Raw genomic sequence first — 23,592 nt, 5'->3', positions numbered from 1 at the left:
TCTCTTTCTCTCTCTCTTTCTCTCCTTCTCTAGCTGTCTTTCTCTCTCTCTTTCTCTCCTTCTCTAGCTGTCTTTCTCTCTCTCTCTCCTTCTCTAGCTGTCTTTCTCTCTCTCTCTCCTTCTCTAGCTGTCTTTCTCTCTCTCTCTCCTTCTCTAGCTGTCTTTCTCTCTCTCTCTCCTTCTCTAGCTGTCTTTCTCTCTCTCTCTCCTTCTCTAGCTCTCTTTCTCTCTTTCTCTCCTTCTCTTTCTCTCTTTCTCTCTCTCTCTCCTTCTCTAGCTGTCTTTCTCTCTTTCTCTCCTTCTCTAGCTCTCTTTCTCTCTCTCTCTCCTTCTCTAGCTGTCTTTCTCTCTCTCCTTCTCTAGCTGTCTTTCTCTCTCTCTCTCCTTCTCTAGCTGTCTTTCTCTCTCTCTCCTTCTCTAGCTGTCTTTCTCTCTCTCTCTCTTCTCTCTAGCTCTCTTTCTCTCTCTCTCTCCTTCTCTAGCTGTCTTTCTCTCTCTCTCTCCTTCTCTAGCTGTCTTTCTCTCTCTCTCTCCTTCTCTAGCTGTCTTTCTCTCTCTCTCTCCTTCTCTAGCTGTCTTTCTCTCTCTCTCTTTCTCTAGCTGTCTTTCTCTCTTTCTCTCTTCTCTAGCTGTCTTTCTCTCTTTCTCTCCTTCTCTCCTTCTCCTTCTCTAGCTTTTCTTTCTCTCTCTTCTTCTCTAGCTGTCTTTCTCTCTCTCTCTCCTTCTCTAGCTGTCTTTCTCTCTCTCTCTCCTTCTCTAGCTGTCTTTCTCTCTCTCTCTCCTTCTCTAGCTGTCTTTCTCTCTCTCTCTCCTTCTCTAGCTGTCTTTCTCTCTCTCTCTCCTTCTCTAGCTGTCTTTCTCTCTCTCTCTCCTTCTCTAGCTGTCTTTCTCTCTCTCTCTCCTTCTCTAGCTGTCTTTTTCTCTCTTTTTCTCTCTCCTTCTCTTATTTTTCTCTCTTCTTTCTATTAAATCTAAATCCTTCTCAAGGTTGAATCAATTTCTTTAATTAAACATCAATTACATGAACAGATCTTTTTGACTGCTTTCTTTCTTATTGTAGCATTCTCTCAAAGGCCCATTCCACTAGCTATCTCTCTCTTCTTCTCTAAATGTCTTTTCAACATAATGTGTCAACGTATTGTGACGTGGAATCTAAAAACACTAGATTTGAAAAGAGTAATAAACTGTTGTTTTGAGAGTGAAATTTCAACCATCATCATCATGGTAATCGTCATGGTTACCAAATTTCACCAAATTTCAACCTTGAATTTGTACCTGGTATTTTGTTACGTTGGGAACCAAACACAATTCAATATTACTTTTGTAATGCAGTAAAGAGTCTAAAGTTAAGGTTATTGCAGGTCTGTGGAGATCTTCACAATTGCTGTAATAATCTGTGCAGAATCTCGAACGGCATTGATCACTTGAACCATGTACAGTTGTAGTCAGAAGTTTACATACACCTTAGCAAAACACATTTAAACTCAGTTTTTCTCAATTCCTGACATGTAATCCTAGTAAAAATTCCCTGTCTTAGGTCAGTTAGATCACCACTTTATTTTAAGAATGTGAAATGTCAGAATAATAGTAGAGAGAATTAAATAAATCAGCTTTTATTTCTTTCATCACATTCCCAGTGGGTCAGAAGTTTACATACACTCAATTAGTATTTGGTAGCACTGCCTTTAAATTGTTTAGCTTGGGTCAAACATTTCGGGTTGCCTTCCACAAGCTTCCCACAATAAGTTGGGTGAATTTTGGCCCATTCCTCCTGACAGAGCTGGTGTAACGGAATCAGGTTTGTAGGCCTCCTTGCTCGCACACGCTTTTTCAGTTCTGCCCACAACTTTTCTATAGGATTGAGGTCAGGGCTTTGTGATGGCCACTCCAATACCTTGACTTTGTTTTCCTTAAGCCATTTTGCCATAACTTCAGAAGTATGCTTGGGGTCATTGTCCATTTGGAAGACCCATTTGTGACCAAGCTGTATCTTCCTGACTGATGTCTTGAGATTTTGCTTCAATATATCCACATAATTTCCCCCCTCATGATGCCATCTAGTTTGTGAAGTGCACCAGTCCCTCCTGCAGCAAAGCACCCCCACAACGTTATGTTCTTCGGCTTGCAAGCCTCCCCCTTTTCCCTCCAAACATAATGATGGTCATTATGGCCAAACAGTTCTATTTTTGGACATTTCTCCAAAAAGTACGATATTTTTCCCCATGTGCAGCTGCAAACCATAGCCTGGCTTTTTTATGGCAGTTTTGGAGCAGTGGCTTCTTCCTTGCTGAGCGGCCTTTCAGGTTATGTCGATATAGGACCCATTTTACTGTGTATTTAGATACTTTTGTACCTGTTTCCTCCAGCATCTTCACAAGGTCCTTCGCTGTTGTTCTGGGATTGATTTGCCCTTTTTGCACCAAAGTACGTTCATCTCTAGGAGACAGAACACGTCTCCTTCCTGAGCGGAATGATGGCTGCGTGGTCCCATGGTGTTTATACTTGCGTATTATTGTTTGTACAGATGAACGTGGTATCTTCAGGTGTTTGGAAATTGCTCCCAAGGATGAACCAGACTTGTGGAGGTCTACAATCTGTTTTCTGAGGTCTTGGCTGGTTTCCTTTGATTTGCCCATGATGTCAAGCAAAGAGGCACTGAGTTTGAAGGTAGGCCTTGAAATACATCCACAGTTACACTTCCAGTTGACTCAAATTATGTCTTTTAGCCTATCAGAAGCTTCTAAAGCCATGACATCATTTTCTGGAATTTTCCAAGCTGTTTAAAGGCACAGTCAACTTAGTGTCTGTAAACCTCTGACCGACTGGAATTGTGATTAAGTGAAATAATCTGTCTGTAAACAATTGTTGGAAAAATGACTTGTGTCATGCACAAAGTAGATGCCCTAACCGACTTGCCAAAACTATAGTTTGTTAACAAGAATTTAGTGGCGTGGTTGAAAATGTAGTTTTAATGACTCCAAGCTAAGAATATTGAAACTTCCGATTTCAACTGTACTTTTAAGGTAATCTCAACTGCAATCCACGCCATAAAAAGGAATTCCCCTCGACCACGGCCACAAATTGGGGAAAACAAACATAATTTTCAATTGACCCGCATTGTAAAAGAGACAACTTCATAGTCAATTTTTAGTCTTACAGAAATAACAAAACATGCTGAAAAGCTGCTGTGTTGTTCTATGTACATGTTAACAGGTCAAGAATCCCGACCTACGCTTCACAATGCTTTCCGGGTAGGTAAATGAGGTCTGCGAGAAGAGCCCTGTGGCTTCAGGCTATTTGGTGTGGGAGATTTGTGACTAAAATTACTATTTGTAGCCAAAGATTTTTATAGCTAACCCAAGATAGACCAGAGTCTGTCATTTCCAATGGGAGCAAATGTATCATCGTGGGCAGAACAAGCAAGAAGGTGGGCAGAGCCAAGCACGAGCTAGCGAGATCCTATTGGCACGTTCTAGGATGTATTTGCATATTCCATTAGGGAATGCCTACTCTGTGAAGTGCGAGTGTGCAATAACTCAATTCGACCTTACACTCCTTCTAAACAACAAGAATTTTGGGAAACTTTAGCAAAGGGTTAAGTCTACAAAATGCAGTACATTATGTTTGTTACAGATTCTAGTTTTGGAAACAGAAAGCTGTATGGAGATCAAATATTTAATCATTTACAAAATTAGCATCATGTCGATTGGAAATTCAGTGACGCAGATGGAACTATCCAAACAGATGTAAATCTCCCCGAAATGTTTATATTTGGTTGCTTTGACAACCAAACACAATTCAATATCACTTTTCAAATACAATAAAAAGCATATAAACTTGTCGACAAGTTCACAAATGATATGATAGATTCATGTCTCCAACTCAACCATCATTTTAAGTTAAAGAATGTGATTAAGCCAGTGGCTCAGATGTAACTATCCAAGCAGTAGATACATCTTCTTTAAATGCTGATATTTGGTTGAGTTGTCTTACTTATTGTATTACTTGTTGTATTACTTATATAATAGGCTATTTACTGTATTACAAGTACTATCTTACAACATTCAACCTTAAAATGAGTAACTCTTAATGTCATCTCAATGGCAACCCACTTGATTTGGTTCCGCTATTAGATGAAGCAAAGTGATAACGCATTCATTTGGTGTATACATGGAAAAAATGGACATTGTATTCCTGAACTTTGCTGTGCTTTTAAATAGTTGAAAGTGCAGTTATAGACATTTGGGTGACAACTAAAACAATAATCAGAATTTCCATTGGAATTTTATTGTGCTTTTAGATGGTTGAAAGAATTTTGGCAGATTTTTGAGTGGGTGAATATAGACTGTAATAAGGAATGTGCATTTTTGCCCGTTCAAGACGATTCAATGCATATTTATAGTAGATACATGGTTTCCAATACGATACAGGAACGAAACGTTTTAGCTTTAAACGATTCGGGGCGATTCGGTTTGATTAGAGGAATTAATCGATGCGATTCGGTTTGATTAGAGGAATGAATCGATGCGATTCGGTTTGATGTGTGTGTGTGTGTGTGTAGACATTAAGAACACCTGCTTTTTTCATGACATGGACTGACCAGGTGAAAGCTATGATCCCTTATTGGTGTCTCCTGTTAAATCTACTTGAATCCATGTAGATAAGGGGAGGAGACGGGTTAAAGTAGGACTTTTAAGCCTTGAGGCATGGATTGTGAATGTGTGCCATTCAGAGGGTGAATGGGCAAGAGAAAACATTTAAGTGCCTTAGAATGGTATGGTAGTAGGTACCAGGTTTGAGTGGGTCAAGAACTGCAGTGTTGCTGGGTTTTTCACGCTCAACCATTTCCCGTGTGTATCAAGAATGGTCCACCACCCAATGGACATCCAGCCAATTTGACATCACTGTGGGAAGCATTGGAGTCAACATGGGCCAGCATCCCCTAAAATGCTTTCGACACCTTGTAGAGTCCGTCCATGTCTTGACAAATTGAGACTGTTCTGAGGGCAACTCAATATTAGGAAGATATTATTTTCTTTTGAAATCATCATCACCCAATAATTAATTTCACATTTCTGCAGATTAAAAGTATTAGCTTCTCTTTTTCTCCCTCTTGGACTATGCAGTGCGGGTAGCAAAAGAGATTGCTGTCCTCGTTATGAAATGATCAACTTTACTCTGTATATCTAAAAATATAAATTCTGATTGTTTCAAACCAAATTTCCCAAACTTTAAAATGTAATGCAAGCGCCGATCAGCATGTAGCCTACTCATAGCCAGATGAGTTGTTTCCAGCAGTAGTTTAGGCTACTGTGAAACACATTTTTTATTTGATAAAAATAAATTATATTGGTTGTCACTCAACTAATAAAACCTAATAATATGCAAGCCATGTAATGCATATTTGACTGTTGAAGGTGACACAAACATGTGCCACATCAGGAATAGGTCTACCTCTCATTGGTCATCTTGCAAAGCTGCACACAGTGTGCAGTTAGGCTGCTGATATTGCCTGGGGTTGTTCAGCATGCAAAATGACTGTCAACATCATGTGCAGCTTAGTTTGACACTGAAGGAGAGGATGCATTTGTCACAAAAGATTAAAGGTATTTTTGGAAGCTAGAAAGAAAGTAATATGAGCAAAATATTTTAGTGAACCAGTGATTGGTAATGTTTGAATCGATTTTCTGATCGATGCATGCTACATTTGGATCGGTTTGGAGTTTGTTAGACTGCCACAACATGCACTCGTATCTTAAAATTTTGAACCGGGGTCCTATGCTTATCGTGAATCAATTCCTAGTTGTAATCTCATTGGTCACCGTCTCAACAAAATATTACCCAATTATCCACATTGAAAGGACGTGGCCCAGTGGAAAAACAATACAGCATGTCGCAATACAAATGTTTCCCTTTCGTGTCAAAAAGAACATTTGGGCAAAATATGTTGAAAATAGTGTAGATTGAAGCAGTGCTGTAATGCGTTTTGTGGTTTTGAGACAATATTCAATAAGAGGTGTCGGTCACTGAACTGATTCTCATAGCTTCAATACTGACTGGCATAGGCTAGATGGGAAGGAAATGGGAGGTACTCTACACATGAAATTCCCAACACCAACTGAAACATTATCCTCTATCATCTGTGACTGAGGAATATCCTCCCAGCCTGCTTTGACAGCTCCGGCAGGCATCAGGCATTAGCCCTCCTTCACGTTGACGACCCCCCGCCCCCATTCCCAGCTTTCCCACGAATTAGCATGATGTTAGCACAACCGACCTGAGCTGCGCCGTGCCACGATGCCATATCAAAGCTCTGTGCGATCTCTATCCCTGGGTCCCTCTGCTTTAGTCTGAGAAAGAGAGAGAGAGAGAGTGCTACATGATAAAGAGCTGTGTTAGACTGACACAACACAACACACAGCCCTGTCATATTTCCTCTCAGATGTGTTCATCTAAATGGGCTGGAACTGGTGTTCAGTGTTTGTAGTCTCATGGCCAGGCAAATATTTACAAAGCCACTTTGATATTCTATATCAACTGTTAGTAGGGCTTTGAGTGTTTTTATAATGTCTACACAGGGTGGTGTTGTCAGACTTCAGCCACCCTAGTCAAAGACTGTTCTCTCTGCTACCGCACGGCAAGCGGTACCGGAGCGCCAAGTCTAGGTCCAAGATGCTTCTAAACAGCTTCTACCCCCAAGCCATAGGACTACTAAACATCTATTCAAATGGCTACCCAGACTACTTGCATTGCCCCCCTCTTTTACACTGCTGCTACTCTCTGTTATTATCTATGCCTAAGTCACTTTAATAACTCTACCCACATGTATATATTACCTCAATTACCTCAACTAACCGGTGCCCCCGCACATTGACTCTTTACCGGTACCCCCTGTATATAGCCTCGCTATTGTTATTTTACTGCTGGTCTTTAATAATTTGTTACTTTATTTCTTTTGTGTGTGTTATATACTTAACTGCATTGTTGGTTAAGGGCTTGTAAGTAAGCATTTCACTGTAAGGTCTACAATTGTTGTATTCGGCGCATGTGACAAATACAATTTGAATTGATTCCATTCTGGTGTGAATTTCAATTCAAAAGCAAAGCTATAGATGGTTGTACAGCATGTTTCTGTATGTACAGTATGTCTAACGATGTGATGTATGTTTTGTCTTGCAGCGCCTCGGTTCCTCAGCACCTCCACAGGAGCCCTTTACATCCTGGACGTGCAGAATGAGGATGGATTGTATAACTATAGGTGTATGACACGCCACCGCTACACGGGAGAGACCAGACAGAGCAACAGTGCACGTCTCTTTTTGTCAGGTAAGCAGAGGGACATTACAGCTTGGATGCCTCTCTGTTGTGCAAGTCTGGGTGCCAATGTTTGCATGGAATACACTCTGAATATTGCTAGGTTTGACTATTGTTTCCCTTCACTCATTTAATCTGAGCCTGCTCCAAGCTAGTTAAAAGAGTATGGCTAACAATGCATACCTTTGACCATGCTACAGTATGCATTAAATATTGAATCCATCTCACCTTTGGCCATTGCTCCTCCCTCAGACCCCACTAATTCGGCGCCGGCCATCCTGGATGGCTTTGAGCGTCGCGAGGTGATGACATCACACCGGGTGGAGCTCCCATGCAAGGCATCTGGTCACCCGGCCCCCAAATTCCGCTGGCTGAAGGACAACCGACCGCTGGAGCCGGACAGCCGCTTCAGGCAGAGTGTGACGGGCCTGCTGATCGAGAGGGCCCAGCCCAGTGACACGGGTAGCTACGTGTGTGAGGTGTGGAACAGCTATGGCAACGCAGAGGTGGTGGGGAGGCTGCAGGTCAAAGGTCAGTAATAGACTGTGTGCAGCATGTTGTGCTAAATGTACAGTATGTTTGTTGTTAATGTGTATCTAAGATGATGTTTGTCTTTGGAGTTTAAAATCCATTTCAGAGTTGATATGTATTTAGCTGACATAGAGAATGTCACATTGACATACGTGTAACTCTTCCAGAGCCACTGAAGGCGGTGGTCAGCCCGAGGAAGGTGAAAGGCAGCGTGGGTAGCCAGGTGTCTCTGTCGTGCAGCGTGAGTGGCTCGGAGGAGTACGAGCTGTCATGGTACCGGAATGGAGAGATCATCTACCCTGGAAACAGTGTCCGCATGACTGGAAACAACCGGGAGAACCTGGTCATGGCTGGGATGGCTAAGAGTGACGGAGGAGCCTACCAGTGCTTCGCCAGGAACGGCAAGATGTCCGCCCAGGACTTTGTCCAGGTCATCCTGGAAGGTCAGTACAATCAGTGGATGTCTGTGTGGTCAGGGAGTTATTTGTTTACATATGAGTGATGTTACTGTGAATAACAGTAGGGAACGTCTCTGAATGTGGGTTTTTGTGTTTGGGTATTTGGGTGTTTTTAGTGTATATGTGCGCGTGAGCGTTATGTGACCATGCATAGTGTGTCCATATGTGAGTGTGTGCTTGCCTGCATGTTTTTGTGTATGTTTGTCTGACTATGCAGAATGGGGGAACACCAACCATTGATCGTGTGTGTGTGTGTGTGTGTGTGTGTGTGTGTGTGTGTGTGTGTGTGTGTGTGTGTGTGTGTGTGTGTGTGTGTGTGTGTGTGTGTGTGTGTGTGTGTGTGTGTGTGTGTGTGTGTGTGTGTGTGTGTGTGTGTGTGTGTGTGTGTGTGTGTGTGTGTGTGTGTGTGTGTGTGTGTGTGTGTGTGTGTGTGTGTGTGTGTGTGTGTGTGTGTTAATGAGAGCTGCAGTAAAGCCCTGCCACAGCCCCTGTTATTAGATTATCAGAACAAGCCTCACATTGCTCACATCGCCTGTGCTCCGTTGCTGGGGAAACTGTCTCTCATTGCCATGGACCAGTATAAAGACGGTATTGATAATCTATAATAGGGAGGAGGAGGAACAATTTCAAAACCTCTCTCCACTCAGTTCTCTCGCTGGCCCACGTGTGAAATCCATACAGTATATGGAAATATACAGTATTAGCTTGAATGGACACTATGTGCTCATCATGATCCCCATACGGACATTTCAATATATTTAACTTCACGTAAAATATATTTCAAATACATGTACATTTGCATTTTTGCTCAAGTGCATGTAATGCCTGACAATTTCAGAAATGCATGGCTATGACATCTAGGGCTCTATTTTAACAAACCTAACGCAATGGTAAATCTAAGCACAGGTGGAAGCACAATAGGTTCAGGGGAGTGTAAAAAATATTTTTGCTATTATCACACTTGCTGACGTTGGTGCAGAAGGGCTGAGTTTTGATGAATAAACAAGTTGTGGGTATGTCAAGTCTTTTTAAATTATTTTTTACCTTTATTTAACTAGGCAAGTTAGTTAAGAACAAATTCTTATTTTCAATGACGGCCTAGGAACAGTGGGTTAACTGCCTGTTCAGGGGCAGAACGACAGATTTGTACCTTGTCAGCTCGGGGGTTTGAACTTGCAACCTTCTGGTTACTAGTCCAACGCTCTAACTACCCCGCCACCCCTCACTGGCCAATCAGAACATGCTTCTTGGCAAAATATGTGCTTGCTTTAAGTTGTGCATTTATGGTATTTTATGTATTTCCTTGGAATCAACTCCAATGTTAGTCTGTTAAATGATTTTCATTTTTAACTAGGTAAGCCAGTTAAGAACACATTTTTATTTACAATGGCTGCCTACACCGGCCAAACCTGGACGACACTGGGCCAATCGCCACCCTACAGAACTCCTAATCATTGCCGGTTGGGATACAGCCTGGATTTGAACCAGGGTGTCTGTAGTGACGCTAGCACTGAAATGCAGTGCCTTAGACCGTTGCGCCACTCAGGAGCCCAGAGTGAATGGAAACGGCTTACAGACACTAAATAACAAAATGAAGACCTATCTTTGCTAAATACGTTCACTTGAACCCATTTGCAATTCATATTGTTCTAAGTAATTGCATAGCCTCAATAGCATTCACACTGATATAGGGGCTAGGCCTACTGTAAATTACATTATGGCTCAGCATGGGTATGCCAAACATTTTCAATAAGCAAGATTAAATTCATTATTGATAAGGCCTAAAGCGGGAACTGTAAGAACCGACGCTGGAGTTGAGAAGCAGGTACAGAGAGTGAACATTTAATTTTGCACAGACGTGGAACAGGACAGGAACAGGGTCAGAACCAGGTAACACAATGAAATATGACAATTAATTGCAGAAGCGGAGAACAGAGCTGGGGAACAGACAGATATAGGGGAGGTAATAACACAGGTGATTGAGTCCAGGTGAGTCCAAATGATCGCTGATGCGCATGACGAGGGAAGCAGGTGTGCGTAATGATGGTGGCAGGAGTGCGTAATGCTGGGGAGCCTGGGGCCGTCGAACGCCAGAGGGGTATAGCGGGAGCAGGCGTGACAGGAACAAATAATAATAACTTATTAACAAAACATCAACTTATTTGAAATAGGCTATGTCACACTTACAGGCACCATCATTTCTCCCTGTGGCCATAAAATATTAAAACAACGAAGAGGATGGAGGGTTTTACGGCTCATCCAAACTTTTCATTGTAGCTGGACAAAGATCCAATATACAGTGCATACGGAAAATATTCAGACCCCTTGTGTTACGGTTTTCTAGGTGTGAAGGATAGTCGGACCAAAATGCAGCATGTAGATTGCGATCCATGTTTAATGAACAACGTGAAACACGAATAAACACAAAACACTACAAAACAAAGAACGTAACGAAAACCGAAACAGCCTATACTTGTGTAAATAAACGACCAACTCAAAGAATATGGCTGCCTAAATATGGTTCCCAATCAGAGCTCTATTGAGCTCCAAGGTGGCATAGCAGTTCAGACGTCTTTTGTCCTCGTCTTGTCGTGTCCTGTATATATATATATTTACAACTTTTTTCACATACATTTTATTTTTATTTTCCATCAACTCATCTTCAAAACACTCTCCTGCAACCCGCCTCACCAATTTATATTTATAAAAAAGTATTATTTACCTCAAATCTGTAATCCTCCAAGAAGCTAGCCAGAAACTCCAAGAAGCTAGCCTGAAACTAGCCAGAAGCTAATCAGAAGCTAGTTAGCTTCTTTACTGGCAAATCGTTAGTATTCAGCTAACCACGGTTTGTGGTCATCAGCTATCCTTTAGCTCGAAAATGTATCGCCAGTTCTGTACAGCGCGGCTCGGAACGGAACATACCGGACCAATTTTTCTCTCCATGTCGCTGGATTTCGACTGCTCTCTGGACATTCATACCCGGATCTCACAGCTAGCTAGCTGCTATCCGTGTGACTATCGGCCTTCGTCGATTCCGGAGCAAACATCAATTATTCCGGAGCTAGCCAGCTCCGTCAATCACTCCTGAGTTCCATCAATCACTCCTGGGCTGCAGTCACCTATCCGGACCCGTTTTACTGCCTACGCGGAGCCCCACCGGGCCTTCACAACTGGACTGCCGACGTTATCTACCCGAAGGAGATCCGGCTGGCTCCTCCATCGCGACGTTACCTGAACGCCCATCTGCGGCCTGCTAACCGTTAGCTGTCTTACCGGCTGCTATCTGAATAGACAATTGGACAATTTATTTATTTTTATTATTACTATGTTTTCTTCTTGGGGCTCTATAACTATATCTATTGTTTTTATTTTTGTTGTTGTTGTGTGATTTGGATTAATCCCCTCTACCACACGAAACCCCACTAATCTACTGACGGAACGCAAGAGGTGGCTAACAACAGACCTCCATCCTATGCTAGCTTGCTACCGATGGCCTGGCTAGCTGTCTAAATCGCCGTGACCCCCAACCAACCTCTCCACTCACTGTTCCCTTTTGATCACTCGACTAAGCATGCCTCTCCTTAATGTCAATATGTCTTGTCCATTGCTGTTCTGGTTAGTGTTTTTTGGCTTATTTCACTGTAGAGCCTCTAGTCCTGCTCACTATACCTTATCCAACCTATTAGTTCCACCACCCACACATGCAATGACATCTCCTGGTTTCAATGATGTTTCTAGAGACAATATCTCTCTCTTCATCACTCAATACCTAGGTTTACCTCCACTGTATTCACATACTACCATACCTTTGTCTGTACATTATACCTTGATGCTATTTTACTGCCCCCAGAAACCTCCTTTTACTCTATGTTCCAGACGTTCTAGACGACCAATTCTCATAGCTTTTAGCCGTACCCTTATTCTACTCCTCCTATGTTCCTCTGGCGATGTAGAGGTGAATCCAGGCCCTGCAGTGCCTAGCTCCACTCCTATTCCCCAGGCGCTCTCTTTTGACGACTTCTGTAACCGTAATAGCCTTGGTTTCATGCATGTTAACATTAGAAGCCTCCTCCCTAAGTTTGTTCTATTCACTGCTTTAGCACACTCTGCCAACCCGGACGTTCTAGCTGTGTCTGAATCCTGGCTTAGGAAGACCACCAGAAATTCAGAAATTTTAATTCCAAACTACAACATTTTCAGACAAGATAGAACTGCCAAAGGGGGCGGTGTTGCAATCTACTGCAAAGATAGCCTGCAGAGTTCTGTCCTACTATCCAGGTCTGTACCCAAACAATTTGAACTTCTACTTTTAAAAATCCACCTCTCTAAAAACAAGTCTCTCACCGTTGCCGCCTGCTATAGACCACCCCCTGCCCCCAGCTGTGCTCTGGACACCATATGTGAACTGATTGCCCCCCATCTATCTTCAGAGTTCGTGCTGCTAGGCGACCTAAACTGGAACATGCTTAACACCCCAGCCATCCTACAATCTAAACTTGATGCCCTCAATCTCACACAAATTATCAATGAACCTACCAGGTACCTTCCCAAAGCCTTAAACACAGGCACCCTCATAGATATCATCCTAACCAACTTCCCCTCTAAATACACCTCTGCTGTCTTCAACCAAGATCTCAGCGATCACTGCCTCATTGCCTGCATCTGTAATGGGTCAGCGGTCAAACGACCTCCACTCATCACTGTAAAACGTTCCCTGAAACACTTCTGCGAGCAGGCCTTTCTAATCGACCTGGCCGGGGTATCCTGGAAGGACATTGATCTCATCCCGTCAGTGGAGGATGCCTGGATATTTAAAAAAAATGCCTTCCTAACCATCTTAAATAAACATGCCCCATTCAAGAAATTTAGAACCAGGAACAGATATAGCCCTTGGTTCTCCCCAGACCTGACTGCCCTTAACCAACACAAAAACATCCTATGGCGTTCTGCATTAGCATCGAACAGCCCCGTGATATGCAGCTGTTCAGGGAAGCTAGAAACCATTATACACAGGCAGTTAGAAAAGCCAAGGCTAGCTTTTTCAAGCAGAAATTTGCTTCCTGCAACACTAACTCAAAAAAGTTCTGGGACACTGTAAAGTCCATGGAGAATAAGAACACCTCCTCCCAGCTGCCCACTGCACTGAAGATAGGAAACACTGTCACCACTGATAAATCCACCATAATTGAGAATTTCAATAAGCATTTTTCTACGGCTGGCCATGCTTTCCACCTGGCCACTCCTACCCCGGTCAACAGCACTGCACCCCCAACAGCAACTCGCCCAAGCCTTCCCCATTTCTCCTTCTCCCAAATCCATTCAGCTGATGTTCTGAAAGAGCTGCAAAATCTGGACCCCTACAAATCAGCCGGGCTAGACAATCTGGACCCTTTCTTTCTAAAATTATCTGCCGAAATTGTTGCCACCCCTATTACTAGCCTGTTCAACCTCTCTTTCGTGTCGTCTGAGATTCCCAAAGATTGGAAAGCAGCTGCGGTCATCCCCCTCTTCAAAGGGGGGACACTCTTGACCCAAACTGCTACAGACCTATATCTATCCTACCGTGCCTTTCTAAGGTCTTCGAAAGCCAAGTCAACAAACAGATTACCGACCATTTCGAATCTCACCATACCTTCTCTGCTATGCAATCTGGTTTCAGAGCTGGTCATGGGTGCACCTCAGCCACGCTCAAGGTCCTAAACAATATCTTAACCGCCATCGATAAGAAACATTACTGTGCAGCCGTATTCATTGATCTGGCCAAGGCTTTCGACTCTGTCAATCACCACATCCTCATCGGCAGACTCGACAGCCTTGGTTTCTCAAATGATTGCCTCGCCTGGTTCACCAACTACTTCTCTGATAGAGTTCAGTGTGTCAAATCGGAGGGTCTGCTGTCCGGACCTCTGGCAGTCTCTATGGGGGTGCCACAGGGTTCAATTCTTGGACCGACTCTCTTCTCTGTATACATCAATGAGGTCGCTCTTGCTGCTGGTGAGTCTCTGATCCACCTCTACGCAGACGACACCATTCTGTATACTTCCGGCCCTTCTTTGGACACTGTGTTAACAACCCTCCAGGCAAGCTTCAATGCCATACAACTCTCCTTCTGTGGCCTCCAATTGCTCTTAAATACAAGTAAAACTAAATGCATGCTCTTCAACCGATCGCTACCTGCACCTACCCGCCTGTCCAACATCACTACTCTGGACGGCTCTGACTTAGAATACGTGGACAACTACAATACTTAGGTGTCTGGTTAGACTGTAAACTCTCCTTCCAGACCCATATCAAACATCTCCAATCCAAAGTTAAATCTAGAATTGGCTTCCTATTTCGCAACAAAGCATCCTTCACTCATGCTGCCAAACATACCCTTGTAAAACTGACCATCCTACCAATCCTCGACTTTGGCGATGTCATTTACAAAATAGCCTCCAATAGCCTACTCAACAAATTGGATGCAGTCTATCACAGTGCAATCCGTTTTGTCACCAAAGCCCCATATACTACCCACCATTGCGACCTGTACGCTCTGGTTGGCTGGCTCTCGCTTCATACTCGTCGCCAAACCCACTGGCTCCATGTCATCTACAAGACCCTGCTAGGTAAAGTCCCCCCTTATCTCAGCTCGCTGGTCACCATAGCATCTCCCACCTGTAGCACACGCTCCAGCAGGTATATCTCTCTAGTCACCCCCAAAACCAATTCTTTCTTTGGCCGCCTCTCCTTCCAGTTCTCTGCTGCCAATGACTGGAACGAACTACAAAAATCTCTGAAACTGGAAACACTTATCTCCCTCACTAGCTTTAAGCACCAACTGTCAGAGCAGCTCACAGATTACTGCACCTGTACATAGCCCACCTATAATTTAGCCCAAACAACTACCTCTTTCCCAACTGTATTTAATTTTAATTAATTTATTTATTTTGCTCCTTTGCACCCCATTATTTTTATTTCTACTTTGCACATTCTTCCATTGCAAAACTACCATTCCAGTGTTTTACTTGCTATATTGTATTTACTTTGCCACCATGGCCTTTTTTGCCTTTACCTCCCTTCTCACCTCATTTGCTCACATTGTATATAGACTTGTTTATACTGTATTATTGACTGTATGTTTGTTTTACTCCATGTGTAACTCTGTGTCGTTGTATCTGTCGAACTGCTTTGCTTTATCTTGGCCGGGTCGCAATTGTAAATGAGAACTTGTTCTCAACTTGCCTACCTGGTTAAATAAAGGTAAAATAAAAAATAAAAAACAACGATAAACACCTGCCTCTGATTGAGAACCACTCCAGACAGCCATAGACTTTGCTAGATAACCCCACTAGCTACAATCCCAATACATACACACCAAAACCCCAAGACAAAACACACCACAATACAAAAACCCCATGCCACACCCTGGCCTGACCCAATACATGAAGAAAAACACAAAATACTTAGACCAGGGCGTGACAGAACCCCCTAAGGTGCGGACTCCCGAACGCACCTCAAAACAATAGGGAGGGTCCGGGTGGGCGTCTGTCCATGGTGGCGGCTCCGGCGCGGGACGTGGAACCCACTCAGTCAATGTCTTAGTCCCCTCTCCTCGCGTCCCTGGATAGTCCACCCTCGCCGCCGACCATGGCCTAGTAGTCCTCACCCAGAAACCCACTGGACTGAGGAGCAGATCGGGACTGAAGGACAGCTCGGGACTGAGTGGAAGCTTGGGAGTGAGAGAAAGCTCGGGAGTAAGAGAAAGCTCGGGAGTGAGAGAAAGCTCGGGAGTGAGAGAAAGCTCGGGAGTGAGAGAAAGCTCGGGAGTGAGAGAAAGCTCGGGAGTGAGAGAAAGCTCGGGAGTGAGAGGAAGCTCGGGAGTGAGAGAAAGCTCGGGAGTGAGAGAAAGCTCGGGAGTGAGAGGAAGCTCGGGAGTGAGAGAAAGCTCGGGAGTGAGAGGAAGCTCAGGGAGTGAGAGGAAGCTCAGGCAGGTAGGAAGCTCAGATCCTGGCTGGCTGGTGGTTCAGGCCTGGTAGGTAGATCCTGGCTGACTGGCAGATCCTGGCTGGTTGGCAGATCCTGGCTGAGGCAGATCCTGGCTGACTGGCAGATCCTGGCTGACTGGCAGATCCTGGCTGACTGGCGGATCCTGGCTGACTGGCGGATCCTGGCCGACTGGCGGATCCTGGCCGACTGGCGGATCCTGGCCGACTGGCAGATCCCGGCCAACTGGCGGTTCTGGCAGATCCCTGCTGACTGGCGGATCTGGAAGAGTCTGGTTGACTGGCAGATCTGGAAGAGTCTGGTTGACTGGCAGATCTGGAAGAGTCTGGCTGACTGGCGGATCTGGAAGAGTCTGGCTGACTGGCGGATCTGGAAGAGTCTGGCTGACTGGCGGATCTGGAAGAGTCTGGCTGACTGGCGGATCTGGAAGAGTCTGGCTGACTGGCGGATCTGGAAGAGTCTGGCTGACTGGCGGATCTGGAAGAGTCTGGCTGACTGGCGGATCTGGAAGAGTCTGGCTGACTGGCGGATCTGGAAGAGTCTGGCTGACTGGCGGAGACTCCTGGCAGACTGGCAAAGATCTGGCTGCTCCATGCTGACTGGCGGCTCTGGATGCTCCTGCTCCATGGCTGACAGCTCTGGCTGCTCCATGCAGACTGACAGCTCTGGCTGCTCCATGCAGACTGGCAGCTCTGGCTCCATGCCGCTGGCAGCTGGCAGACTGGCAGCTCCTTGCAGACTGGCAGCTCTGGCTGCTGCAGACTGGCAGCTCTGGCTGCTCCATGCAGACTGACAGCTCTGGCTGCTCCATGCAGGCTGACAGTTCTGGCTGCTCCATGCAGACAGACTGGCTGCAGCTCCTGGCTGCAGACAGAGGCTGGCAGCTCTGGCTGCTCCATGCAGACTGACAGCTCTGGCTGCTCCATGCAGGCTGGCAGCTCTGGCTGCGCTGAACAGGCGGGAGACTCCGGCAGCGCAGGAGAGGAGAGAGGCTCTGGCTGCGCTGAACAGACGGGAGACTCCAGCAGCGCTGTAGAGGAGAAAGGCTCTGGCTGCGCTGAACAGACGGGAGACTCCAGCAGCGCTGTAGAGGAGAAAGGCTCCGGCAGCGCTGGAGAGGCGAGGCGCACTGTAGGCCTGATGCGTGGTGCTGGTACTGGTGGTACTGAACCGAGAACACGCACAGGAAGCCTGGTGCGGGGAGCTGCTACCGGAGGGCTGGAGTGTGGAGGTGGCACAGGATGGGCTAGACCGTGAAGGCGTACTGGAGATCTTGAGAGCAGTGCTGGCACAGGACGTGCACAGGAGGCCTGGTGCGTGAGGCTGGCACCAACTTCACCAGCCGACTAACACGCACCTCAGGACGAGTATGGAGCGCTAACCCAGGTGCCATCAAATCCCCGACACGTTCCGTCGGGCGAATTCCATGCAAAAAGCACCAACACAGCAACTCCCTCATTTCTCTCTCCTCCAATTTCCCCATTAACTCCTTCACAGTCTCTGTTTCGCTCACCTCCAACACCGGCTCTGGTTCTGGTCTCCTCCTTGGCTCCTCACGATAAACAGGGAGAGTTGGCTCAGGTCTGACTCCTGACTCTGCCACACTCTCCCTGAGCCCCCCAAGAAATTTTTGGGGCTGATTCTCAGGCTTCCTTCCGAGTCGCCGTGCTGCCTCCTCATACCGGCGCCTCTCCGCTTTCGCCGCCTCCAGTTCTTCTTTGGGGCGGCGATATTCTCCAGGCTGAGCCCAGGGTCCTTCTCCGTTTAGGATTTCCTCCCATGTCCAGAAATCCCTGTAGCGCATCTCTTCTTTGGGCTGCTCCTGCCTGTTGACCCGCTGCTTGGTCCGTTGGTGGTGGGGGATTCTGTCACGTCTAATCAAGGTGGGTGATTCTGTTACGGTTTTCTAGGTGTGAAGGATAGTCGGACCAAAATGCATTATGTAGATTGCGATCCATGTTTAATGAACAACGTGAAACACGAATAAACACTAAACACTACAAAACAAAGAACGTAACGAAAACCGAAACAGCCTATACTTGTGTAAATAAATAAAGAGCTAGGAACAACGACACTAAGGACAATCACCCATGCCCAACTCAAAGAATATGGCTGCCTAAATATGGTTCCCAATCAGAGACAACGATAAACACCTGCCCCTGATTGAGAACCACTCCAGACAGCCATAGACTTTGCTAGATAACCCTACTAGCTACAATCCCAATACATACACACCAAAACCCCAAGACAAAACACACCACAATACAAAAACCCCATGCCACACCCTGGCCTGACCCAATACATGAAGAAAAACACAAAATACTTAGACCAGGGCGTGACACCTTGACCTTTTACAGATTTTTTTTAACGCCTTATTCTAAAATTGATTAAATTAAAATGAAAAAAAAACAACCTTATTTACGTAAGTATTCAGACCCTTTGCTACCTGACTCGAAAATGAGCTCAGGTGCATCCTGTTCCCGTTGATCATCCTTGAGATGTTTCTACAACTTGATTGGAGTCCACCTGTGGTAAATTCAATTGGTTGGACATGATTTGGAAAGGCACACACCTGTCTATATAAGGTCCCATAGTTGACAGTGCATGTCTGAGCAAAAACCAATCCATGAGGTTGAAGGAATTGTCCGTAGCAGACAGGATTGTGTCGAGGCACAGATCTGGGGAAGGGTAGCAAAACATTTCTGCAGCATTGAAGGTCCCCAAGAACACAATTGCCTCCATCATACTTAAATGGAAGAGGTTTGGAACCACCAAGACTCTTCCTAGAGCTGGCTGGCCGGCCAGCCAAACTGACCAATCAGGGGAGAAGGGCCTTGGTCAGGGAGGTGACCAAGAATCTGATGGTCACTCTGACCAAGCTCCAGAGAACTTTCCAGAAGGACAACCATCTCTGCAGCACTCCACCAATCAGGCTTTTATGTTAGAGTGGCCAGACGGAAGCCACTCCTCAGTAAAAAAGTACTTGATAGCCCACTTGGAGTTTGTCAAAAGGCACCTAAAGGACTCCAGACAAGAGAATCTCTGGTCTGATGAAACCGAGATTGAACTCTTTGGCCTGAATAACAAGTGTCACGTCTGGAGGAAACCTGGCACCATCCCTACGGTAAAGTATGATGGTGGCAGCATCAGGCTGTGGGGATGTTTTTCAGCGGCAGAGACTGGGAGACTAGTCAGGATTGAGGGAAAGATGAACAGAGCAAATTACAGAGATACTTGATGAAAACCTGCTCCAGAACGCTCAGGACCTCTGACTAGTTCACCTTCCAACAGGACAAAGACCCTAAGTACACAGCCAAGACAACTCAGGAGTGGCTTCGGGACTGAATCTCTTTCAGTGGCACAGCCAGACCCGGACTTGAACCTGATCTAACATCTCTGGAGAGACCTGCAAATAGCTGTGCAGCAACGCTCCGCTTCCAACCTGACAGCGCTTGAGAGGATCTGCAGAGGATGGGAGAAACTCCCCAAATACAGGTGTGCCAAGCTTCATACCCAAGACTTGAGGCTGTAATCGCTGCCAAAGGTGTTTCAACAAAGTACTGAGTAAAGGGTCTGAATACTTATGTAAATGTTACATTTCAGTTTTTTATGTTAAAATGTGCAAAAAAAAATCTAAAAACCTGTTTTTGCTTTGTCATTATGGTATATAGTGTGTAGATTGAGGAAAACAAACAATTTAAGTCATTTTAGAATAAGGCTGTAACGTAACAAAATGGGGGAAAAGTGAAGGGGTCTGAATACTTTCTGAATGCACTGTAAATGCATTTAAATGCATTTGAGTGCTTTAGGTATGCTTTTGGCATGTGTTAAGTACAATAAAATCAATTCGGACAAAATGTATTGTAGCTGTGGCCACCTGTGGATCTGGAGGTGTGGCTTGTTGGAGGCGTGGCCTTGAGTGAGTTGCCATTAGGCCACCCATCTGAGAAAGTGTAATGTCAGTTTATGTCTTATCTTGTACCTTGTTATTAAAGGTTTAGCTTGTACACTACCAGTTCTGTAGTCTTAATGAGACTGGCATACACAAAGTGTACAAAATATTGGGGATACCTTCCTAATATTGAGTTGCACCCCCTTTTGCCCTCAGAACAGCCTCAATTTCTTGGGGCATGGACTCTACGAGGTGTCGAAAGCGTTCCAAAGGGATGCTGGCCCATGTTGACTCCAATGCTTCCAACAGTACTGTCAAGTTGCCTGGATGTCCTTTATGTGGTAGACCGTTCTTGATACACACAGTACCAAGTCCTGGTACCCCTTTTTGGGAACCACTGTACTAGAAGAAAAACCTTTAGCTCTAATCCACCTCCCATCTACTAAAACATACACCTTTAGCTCTAACCCAACTCCCATCTACTAGAAGAAACACCTTTAGCTCTAACCCACCTCCCATCTACTAGAACATACACCTTTAGCTCTAACCCAACTCCCATCTACTAGAAGAAACACCTTTAGCTCTAACCCAACTTCCATCTACTAGGAGAAACACCTTTAGCTCTAACCCACCTCCCATCTACTAGAACATACACCTTTAGCTCTAACCCACCTCCCATCTACTAGAAGAAACACCTTTAGCTCTAACCCAACTCCCATCTACTAGGAGAAACACCTTTCGCTCTAACCCACCTCCCATCTACTAGAAGAAACACCTTTCGCTCTAACCCACCTCCCATCTACTAGAAGAAACACCTTTAGCCCTAACCCACCTCCCATCTACTAGAATAAACACCGTTAGCTCTAATCCACCTCCCATCTACTAGGAGAAACACCTTTAGCTCTAACCCACCTCCCATCTTGTCTCCCTCTCCACTTCTCTCCAGATGGCACGCCCAAGATCATCTCCTCCTTCAGTGAGAAAGTGTTTGGAACCAATGAGTTTGTTTCACTGTTCTGCACGGTGAAAGGCACTCCGGAGCCCAGGGTGACGTGGACGCTGGACGACGAGCCGGTGATCAGGGACTCCCGCCACCGCATCGGCCACTACACCAGCCAGGAGGGCCATGTGGTCAGCCACCTGAACATCAGCCAGACCACGGGGCCAGACGGGGGTGTCTACCGGTGCATCTGCAACAATTCGGCCGGGGCGGTCTCCTACCAGGCGCGAATAAACGTAAGAGGTGCTTGTCAGATCAGCTCCTCCAAAACAATTACATTTTACACATGTTTATTAATTAATTTGTTGTTTTTTATGTTTTTTTTTTGCTAAGCTCCTTTGAGTGTGCCAGAATAACCTCTTTTGAGCTCTTTCCAGGGTCTCTATGTTGGTTGTGTGTGTGTTTTCTGTGTGTGCTGTGTTAGTTGTGCACCATTTGCTTATTTCTTTCCTTCTTGTATTGTATATGTATGTCATCACAAAGAGGGTTACGTGTGTTTGTGTACTTGTGTGTCTTTGTCTGGGTGTGTGTTGATGTGTGTGTCTGTTCTATCTGGTCTGTTTTCCCCATCTGTTGTCCTGTCTGTGTCGATGTGGGTCTCTTTGTGTCAACTAGTTCCTCTGTCTTTTCCCCTTTTGCTTTCATTTCCTATTCAGAACATGGCAAATTATCCTAGGGGCTCGTATAGTGCTGCAATCATCACTCTCTGCTGTCAGGGCATTAGAGACGTTACCGCTATCTAACACCCGCTGATGGCTTGATATTGGGACACCATTAAGTTGATTTACACTTGCACTAGCATATGACTGAGGAGCAATCTACACTCAGCAGGGAGGTGCCATGCAGCTTTAAAGCCAGCTACTGTAGGACTGACTGTCACCATGGTTTCTGGGGGTATATCTAGAGACTCCAGGCCCTCCATCCTCTACTTAATGCTAATTCCTAACAGAGAAGGATAGGCCTATGGCCTGTGTTACGGATTGAATAACTCCTTTTGATGGTTTGCCCCATGGAAAGTAGAGTTGTCACGATACCAGTATTGCGATATTCAGAGGCATCGTGGCAAGGAAACAAAACATGAAGGAAAACAGTCTTAATGTTGGAAACAAGCAACCTTATGTTGTCAACTAGAATCACGTTTCTTTTTCAGGCTATAGCACACACTATTTTACATAGAGTAGGTTTTTTAAAGGACCAAAGAGTTTAGTCTGCTTTGTGTTTACCTTTTTGCCATGGAAAATCAGTTTTTCATTTGTTTAATTTTACCTTTATTTAACTAGGCAAGTCAGTTTAGAACAAATTCTTATAATTATTAGGTATCCTAGTAACTCGATACTGGTATCATGACAACCCTACTGGAAATCACCATGTTGCAGCTTTAGCTTGGGCTTAGTGAAGGGATGTTAAAGTCTCCAGGTCAGTAGGCTAGCTAGCCTAGCGCAGAGCACAGCACTGAATGCAGCCAAGCATAGAAGATAAATCTCCACAGGTGCCATTGTGGAGATAGTGTAATGACTGTTTCTCGCATCGTTGGCTCCTTAATCGTGCTAAAGAGAGTAGCAGCGTGGATGCCTGTGCAATGCACTAGAGGTGCACACCACCACATAGTTAAACTCTCTTCTATTTGACAGTGCCTTCAAACTATTCACACCACTTGACATTTTCCACATTTTGTTGTGTTACAGCCTTAATTTAAAATGGATTACATTGTTGTTGTTTTTGCCTACCCACAATACCCCATAATGTGAAAGTGGAATTATGTTTTAAAAATGTATACAAATTGATAAAAAATGAAGAGCTGAAATGTCTTGAGTCAATAAGTATTCAGTAATAATTTGCTAAACAAGTCACATAACAAGTTGCATGGACTCACTCTGTGTACAATAATAGTGTTTAACATGATTTTTGAATGACGACCTCATCTCTATACCCCACACATACAATAATCTCTAAGGTCCCTCAGTTGGGCAGATTTAACCACAAAGACCAGGGAGGATTTATTATGCTTCATAAAGAAGGGCACCTATTGGCAGAAGGGTAAAATAAAAAAAACAGACATTGAATATCAATTTGAGCATGTGGAAGTTATGAATTACTCTTTGGATGGTGTATCAATACACCCAATCACTACAAAGATGCAGGTGTCCTTTCTAACTCATTTGCTGGCAGTAGCAGTGCATGGGTAAAATAACAGGGAAAACCAAGCCGAAAAACAATGGCCATATTACAACCAGTCTTGTGATAATTGTGTTTTTTGCACTATGAACCTGTTAGTTCAAATGCCTTGCCACTGTGATATATAGGCCTAAGGCCAAGAAAATAAGACACAGTGGCAGAATAAATTGAATCACACCTTTGTTTCATCACAAAACTGGAGAGCAACATCTGTCTGGTGGAGTCAGCAAAGG

At 44.8% G+C, this 23,592-nt stretch overlaps 1 protein-coding gene across 4 annotated transcripts in view; it reads left to right on the top strand.

Moving 5' to 3' along the window:
* The window catches only part of dscama (Down syndrome cell adhesion molecule a), a 187,383-nt gene that overhangs the window by 107,743 nt on the left and 56,048 nt on the right, over nt 1–23,592 (top strand). For 3 of the 4 annotated variants that reach the window (XM_042309471.1, XM_042309469.1, XM_042309470.1), the window contains exons 4-7: nt 7,180–7,326; nt 7,567–7,845; nt 8,013–8,288; nt 21,131–21,427. In XM_042309471.1, coding sequence (XP_042165405.1) covers nt 7,180–7,326; nt 7,567–7,845; nt 8,013–8,288; nt 21,131–21,427 — 999 coding nt within the window. The remainder of the gene's footprint in view (nt 1–7,179; nt 7,327–7,566; nt 7,846–8,012; nt 8,289–21,130; nt 21,428–23,592) is intronic. The other variant, XM_042309473.1, reaches the window with a different exon arrangement.

Source organism: Oncorhynchus tshawytscha, linkage group LG30 (genome assembly GCF_018296145.1).
Source record: "Oncorhynchus tshawytscha isolate Ot180627B linkage group LG30, Otsh_v2.0, whole genome shotgun sequence".
NCBI lineage: Eukaryota > Metazoa > Chordata > Actinopteri > Salmoniformes > Salmonidae > Oncorhynchus > Oncorhynchus tshawytscha.
The sequence above is the reverse complement of the archived record's forward strand: the minus strand, read 5'-3'. Positions and strand labels throughout refer to the sequence as shown.